The sequence below is a fragment of the Quercus robur genome, chromosome 5, assembly GCF_932294415.1.
Source record: "Quercus robur chromosome 5, dhQueRobu3.1, whole genome shotgun sequence".
Lineage (NCBI taxonomy): Eukaryota > Viridiplantae > Streptophyta > Magnoliopsida > Fagales > Fagaceae > Quercus > Quercus robur.
In genome coordinates this window covers 22850592-22858377 of record NC_065538.1, presented here as the reverse complement: position 1 = coordinate 22858377, position 7786 = coordinate 22850592, and the positions used below count along the sequence as shown (strand labels likewise).

The 7786-nt window shown below is 32.6% G+C and overlaps 1 protein-coding gene across 1 annotated transcript; it reads left to right on the top strand.

The window, feature by feature from the left end:
* The first annotated feature begins 401 nt into the window (after positions 1 to 401).
* LOC126725532 (probable sulfate transporter 3.4) lies at positions 402 to 6592 on the top strand. Its single transcript, XM_050430303.1, has 13 exons — positions 402 to 884; positions 1929 to 1977; positions 2095 to 2302; positions 2751 to 2922; positions 4003 to 4068; positions 4168 to 4281; positions 4396 to 4512; positions 4794 to 4920; positions 5024 to 5310; positions 5478 to 5668; positions 5782 to 5867; positions 5980 to 6056; positions 6143 to 6592. Exons 1-13 carry the CDS (start codon positions 543 to 545, stop codon positions 6284 to 6286), a joined length of 1980 nt encoding a protein of 659 aa, XP_050286260.1. The 5' UTR covers positions 402 to 542; the 3' UTR covers positions 6287 to 6592.
* Positions 6593 to 7786: the final 1194 nt, after the last annotated feature.

Here is a 7786-nt window from a genome sequence, read left to right as displayed (position 1 = left end):
TAAGTTTACTTCTTTCTTTTTTTAAAATGGAAGGTCTCCTAATTTTTTCTTTTCTTTTTTTTTTCTATAAGAAACACACACAAAAACAAAAGGTCTCCTAAGTTAAAGTAATAAAAGTGATCATTTCTAATAGGTTTGATAAAGACACACTGGTTTATCAACAACAACAACAACAAAAGATAAAGACACACTGAAGATTATGTCATAGATTGACACCTGTAGTTGTAAAAAAAAAAAAAAAATTAATTAAGAGATTTGATTATATATTTCAAATCCATCTAAATGACCAAAGTACCCCGATCAAGCAAATTGCAAACTGCTGAATAACTACCATCTATCGTGGCACTTGCTCTCTCTCTCTCTCTCCCCTCTTTGCTTCTGCTATAAAACCATCATACCATCTTCCTTTTTTTACCAAAACATTCTGGGTATTTCTTTTTCAGTGTTTCATAGTGTAATACTCAATAGTGTTTTCTCAAACTTTTTCTTCAACATCTTGGTGGTACACTGGTACTTCTTGTACTTCTTTTTTTGGCATAGAAATGGGTGTTAACTCTAACAGAGTGGAACACGTTTCATGTTTAGAAACCACTGTGACAATCTCATCAGCAGAAGTAGGAGTAATGCCACCACCAATGCAAATTCACAAGGTTTGCTTGCCACCAAAGCTGACCACTTTTCAGAAACTCAAGCACAGGCTCACTGAGATCTTCTTCCCCGATGACCCACTTTATAGATGCAAGAATCAAACATGGTTCAAGAAGTTGATCATCTGTCTACAGTTTTTCTTTCCTATATTCCAATGGGGCTCTGAGTACAATGTTTCTCTTCTGAAGTCTGATGTCATCGCTGGTCTTACCATTGCTAGCCTGGCTATCCCACAGGTGAGACTAGTTACCATAATGCATTGAAGATTGAAAAGCTTTTGTGTGTGAGTTTGTTTTTGTTTGTGTTTGTCATTTCATGAAAAAAGATTGGTGGACAAAAAGCACTCAGGAAATTATTAGATAGTTGAAGAGCAGTGCTCCGGGCTCTCACATGAGGTGTCCCATGTGTGGGGCCCACCCTTCCCTGTGAGAGCCCGGAGCAGTATCTAATAAATTTCCCAAAGTAATCTTGTGCTCTGCAGTCTGCACATACTCCATCTCTGTCGGGAATGATGGTCGTTTTTACTTTAGTCGAGGAGTGGACTGCATGAATTGGGTTCTTTTAAGTGGATTTGTTTTTATTGATATAATCAATATTGTATAAAATTATAACATGGCTTTGAACATGAACTTTGTCTTTAACCATCATCAAATATATTTTTAATGTCCTTTTATATATTACAAATTTTACTACTTATATTTTATAAATTGACATCTCACCAATCACAAAAAATAATTTCAAACATATATTCATTATATTGTTTAAGTAACAGTAATCATATTTTTACCACATCAGTTTGTAAAATTTGTAATAGTTATGACTATGAATTAATGGTTATTTTTATTTATTTATTTATTTTAATACTATAAAATATATTCATATTTTCTTGCAATTGTTTATTTATTTTGTTATTATTATTGATTAATATTTTTTTAGATTAATTTTACTTTTAATATTGTTTTTTAATTTTGCCCTTTCTAGACTAAAATTCTAGCTCCGCCACTACGTGAGACCTCTCATTTTGTGTTGAAAACCCCACGTGTAAGACCCAAGTGGTTACAATCGTAAGGAGTATGTTACTGGCACATTTTATTTGTACCATAATAGAAATATACTTCTATCAAAAAAAACAATAATAGAAATATTCTTTGAAACTAATTAATTGCACTTTGATAATTCGGAACTTCTTCTGTAAGCAACCAAAAAGATTTTTTTTTTTTTTTTAAGCAAGAACTTCTTGTTGTTTTTCTGGTAATCTAAATTAGTTTGTAATGTTGCAGGGAATCAGCTATGCAAAGCTTGCCAATTTGCCACCAATAGTCGGACTATGTTAGTATCAATACCACTCCTTTTACTTCATATTTTAACTTATTGATTAATAAACAAGGAAATCAATTATTCTTTTTAAATGATAAGTTAATTCAAGTTTAACTGTGTTTCATGCAGACTCGAGCTTTGTGCCCCCATTGATATACTCAATCCTTGGAAGTTCTAGACATCTTGCTGTTGGCCCTGTCTCAATAGCATCTTTGGTCATGGGGTCCATGTTAAGTGAGGCAGTTTCTCCTACTGAAGATCAGATTCTCTATCTTAGATTGGCCTTCACTGCCACCTTCTTTGCTGGCTTATTTCAGGCTTCTCTAGGTCTTCTAAGGTATCAAATTGTGCCCATCCTAGACTGTCTTTGTTGTTTGATTACAAAGGAAAATTTTATCGTATGGTATATCTACCTAATCTTAACCGTTGACATAGAATTAAAAAATAGAAAAAAATAAAAAAGTCGTGCGTAAATCTCCCACTTTTGTAGGGCTAGGAGAAGTGATTGATATGCGTCATACCCTTTTTATGAGAAATTTGATTTCCAAAATTATTAACATATGATAGTAGATAAACAGTTAAGATTAAGTAAACATGGCACATTAAAAAAAGAAAAGTTCTTATAAGTAACACATTCATTAACAACCTTAAAAGAATGTTTCACCTTCGTATATTTTTTTCTGTTGCAAAATAAAAGAATTTGTGCACGGATATTAATAAAGAGAACATAATCAATTTTCTCTATTCCTGACTTTATGAAATTGATTTTGTCTTGTGACTCACAGGCTAGGCTTTATAATTGATTTCCTCTCAAAGGCAACTCTAGTTGGGTTTATGGCTGGTGCAGCAGTTATCGTGTCATTGCAACAGCTTAAAGGATTGCTCGGGATTGCTCACTTCACCAGCAAAATGCAAATTATTCCTGTTGTTTCCTCTGTTATAAGCACCAGAGATGAGGTATGAGGCATCTCTAAAGAGAAAGCACCTTAATTAAAACTATTGTAGGACTAGCGGTAGGAAATTGAAGAATGTGAACTCATGTACTATTGGGTTTTTTTTCTTAACAAAGAAAAAGTGATGTTCTTTTTTTTATGTCAAAAAAAATAATAATAAATGTAAGGTATTGACTATTGAGTAGGTACAATTTGATCTTCAAAAATAAAAAAAGAGTAGGTATCATTTGGGAATTAGTTCTGATTTTTTTTAAGCAAAGATATCTTTGTATTTTTTACACAAAAGTAGCTTTTAGAAATGTCTTTGTAAAGGCAACTAAACTATAGGAGAAAGTTATGCTTTCTTTAAATAAATCCAAATAACCCAACCTTAGTTAATTATTAGAAAGACACAGTGGCCGGTGCCTATGTTCTCCACGGAGAATGATTATGTCTTTTTTAAGACAAATTGTAGCTGTCCACGCTAAGTTACATGGTCATTTTCTTTTCTAAGGAGGAAGGGGAGATTCAATTATAGGGGGATAATTTTCAATGTTCAATTATTCAACCTAAATTTTAAATCATTGCAATCAACATCCCAAATCAATATTAGTTTCCGATGTACACCCTAATATTAGTAGGAGGATGATAGTGTACATTAATATGTCCAGATTAACATAATAGTGCTCATTAACTTACAATTTCAAACTTAAGTAGCCCACTAATTTGTTAATTTTAACAATAATTTTGGATAATATGAAATACATTGCAAATTAATCTCAAATTAGGGCTTTGATTGGAATTTTGTAGTTTATGGTGGACATTGCAAATAAGTTCATAGTTTAGATTGGATTTATTTTAAATATATTCAACAATTCCCACCCCAAAAAAATATATATAAATATATATATTGTTTCTTTGTGACAAATTTTTACTGTCTACAATTTTTGTAGATATTATAAGGGTTATTTTTTTCAAAATTGAAAGAGATGGAACCTTATGAAGTCAGACAAATTGCTAAAAAAAATTATGTAATATACTGGTATTACACAATTGCAATCATCAATAATATTTTCACTAATTTTGTTACAATTGATGTTTGCAGTGGTCTTGGCAAACCATTGTTATGGGTTTTGGTTTCCTCTTCTTTCTGTTGACTGCAAGGCATATTGTAAGTGTTTCTTTGTTGCTGAAAATCATATTTCACTTATTACTCAATCATCAAAATATTATGTTCTTTTGATTGTAACTTTGTTATCAAACAACACAGAGCAATAGGAATCCAAAGCTTTTTTGGGTCTCAGCAGCTGCCCCATTAACATCAGTTATCCTCTCAACCCTTATAGTTTTCCTCCTCAAGTCCAAGGTTCATGGAATTCCAATTGTAAGTGCTACAATTCTCTTTGGTACTTTTACATAAAAAATTATTAACAGGTTTTATGATTTTTTTTCCTACTACTTACTACTATATTGTTCTCTCTTTTTTTATGTGGAACAGATTGGTCACTTACCAAAGGGCCTTAATCCTCCTTCACTAAACATGCTATACCTCAGTGGCCCTCATCTAGCTGTAGCTATCAAAACTGGCATTGTAACTGGAATCTTATCTCTCACTGTAAGTTGTCCAACACAAGCCTGTTATTTCTTCTGAGTAGATTATCCATCTGTGGTTTTTTGAAGTAGTACTTAATAGACAATGGCTTTCCTACCATGTTACCACTGACTTTCCTCATTATGGACACCATAGAACCACTTAACCATATGTACTTAGTGGACACTTTCGCCCAAGCTTCCCCACGCATCGCGTGGGTCTGCAACTAATTAATTATAATTAAGATTTATATGCTATATTAATGTTACCTCTTTCTAAATTTTGGCCTTTTTGTATGGTTATAGGAAGGAATTGCTGTGGGTAGGACATTTGCTGCTCTTAAAAATTACCAAGTGGATGGAAACAAAGAAATGATGGCAATTGGTGTTATGAACATAGCTGGTACATGCTCTTCATGCTATGTTACTACAGGTAATTATGATACCTTCTCATTTGGCCCTTTTTACAACTTATGCTGCAATGTAATAATCACGACAGTTTCTAACAACACAAATATTTGTAATTAATCTTTCAGGATCATTTTCTCGATCTGCTGTAAGCTACAACGCTGGAGCACAAACAGCAGTGTCAAATATAGTCATGGCTTCAGCTGTGCTTGTGACACTGCTGTTTCTCATGCCACTGTTTTATTACACTCCCAATGTCATCTTAGCAGCCATAATCATAACAGCAGTGATTGGCCTAATAGATTATCAGGCAGCGCTCAAATTGTGGAAAGTTGACAAACTTGATTTCATGGCTTGTTTCTGCTCCTTCTTCGGTGTTCTTTTCATTTCAGTGCCACTAGGTCTCGCAATTGCGGTAAGCTGAAGTCTTCTTTATTATTCGTTATTTTTCAAAGTATTAGAAACACAGAGAGCAAAAAAGAATGAAGGAAAGAAAAGACTAGAGCTTTTCTTGTTCTCTTTTATGCATAAATAATTTCATCACATGGTGGATATATTTAACACCTTAATTGCAATTTTCAGGTTGCAGTTTCAGTTTTCAAGATTCTCTTACATGTCACCAGGCCAAACACTCTAATCTTAGGAAATATCCGGGGCACTCAAATTTACCAAAACCTCAGCCGGTATAGAGAAGCTTCAAGGATCCCCTCATTTCTCATTCTTGCTGTTGAGTCTCCCATCTACTTTGCAAACTCAACTTACTTGCAAGAAAGGTCAGTTCCATTATGTTATCTAAATTACAGCATAGCATTAGGCAACTGTAATGATACTTTTAAGCATCTCCTAGACTTATAGATCTCTTACTGGGTAAAAATTCTTGGTGCAGGATATTAAGATGGGTTCGAGAGGAGGAAGAGTGGGTAAAAGAAAATAATGAAAGTGCACTGAAATGTGTAATTTTAGACATGACAGGTACTTTCAGTTATCCAACTTGAGCACAAACTTGAAGTTGTGAAGTATCATTAAACTTGCAATTTGCAAGTGTTCTGGTACATTTTGGCTTACAATTTTATTATTTTCTCAGCTGTGACAGCAATAGACACAAGTGGCATTGACACACTATATGAAATCAAAAAGATGTTGGAGAAAAGATCAATTAAGGTAAAAATAGTGATAATAGCAAGTTAAAAAATCTGTGATTGAGGAAAGCATATTGCTAAATTGTTCATTATCTGCTTGTTATGTAGCTTGTGTTGGCAAATCCTGTCGGAAGTGTGACGGAAAAGCTAGATCAATCAGAAATCACAGAGTCCTTTGGGCCACACGGTATCTATCTCTCTGTTGGAGAAGCCGTGGCTCACACTTCATCTTTGTGGAGAGCACAGCCATGATTTACAAAATGAGCTTCTGCAGAACAATGGAAAGACATGAAGAGATGACTTAACACTTGGAGACCGTGGCAGTCTAGGAAGAGTTCTAAAGTCAGGACTCGAGAGGAATTTCTATTGTTTTTCCTTATAGAAGAGTTTTTAAGGCTATGAGATTTTTCTCCTTTTTGTTTTTTTTTTTTTTTTTTTTTTTTTTTTCCATTTTTCAGTGGACAAGATGAAATTTATGTTCTTCTAAGAAGAGATTTTGAAGTTTAAATTAGTGCAGCTCACCAGGTTGAGGATCCTGGTAGTTAAATTTCATCCTAACCGCTGATTTTCATATACGTATTTTATTGTTTATTTTTAGAGAACGACATTTCTCATTAATGAAATTACAGTCTTCCGGACAAAAAAAATTCTTATATATATTGATAATTTGATACTTGGGGCGGGGGATTTAAACCATTGAATGTCTAGTGGGAGGTCCAAATGGTTGAGCTATAAAGCTCTTGACCCAACAAAAACTAATGTTACTACAATTTGGAAGATCAATCCTATTGGCATATCAAATTGTTATTGTATCCTGTAGTCCAAGATCTACTAGATTTCAATTAGCTCAACCAATAAAGTATTTTATATTCGAATAAAGAATATCAATTCAAATCTCGTCTACAAAAAAGAAATCCATTGATGTTTTGGCATGAAAGCAAGGAAGAATCCTCATATAATAGACGTCATAGGTTTCAAATTCTCTCGTACCTAAAAGATAAAAGTAAGTGACTAATGCAAGTTCAATGAACAAATTTATTATACTAGCATGCTTAAGGATAGGCTTGAATTACATGTAGTGGCAATGATCATGTTCATATTGGATGGAAATTTTTCTATGAAGAGTCTAAGATCCATCCTTTCACAAAATTTGCACTGTGGTTTTATCTTCTTCGATTGTTCCTTCACCAAGTTAAATATTCTGGTCTAATGGATGATACATTTTGCATATTCATGAGTCTTAACAATAGCCAGAAGAAATTACTCAAAATAGTGATATATAATAATACTGTGGTCTAATGGATGAGGCATTAGACCTGATTAAAGTAATGAGCATATTTTTCATATATTATATACAATGTATAACCTCTAAAGATATATAATATGTAATAAACATAAGTTAATAAACTCAAAATAGTAATATATTGTCTATTAGTTAAAATGGACAGTACAATTACACAAAATTTATTAATTCAAATTTTACACAAGTTATTTCATTTTTCTCAAATCATATAGTAAATTTGAAAACAGTTATTAGTGAACAATATGATAATAATCTAGTCTTAAAAAATTCAAACATATCATTTTATATGATACTCTTGTCCTTTATAAAAATAATAATAACCATGATAGCTAAAATTAAATTCAATAAATGGTTCAATCAAAATATATCCAAAAGATAGAGACAAAAAGGCACATGAATAGTAAATTACCTTTGTTCATATCTTTTTAACATGTAAACAAAATACAGTA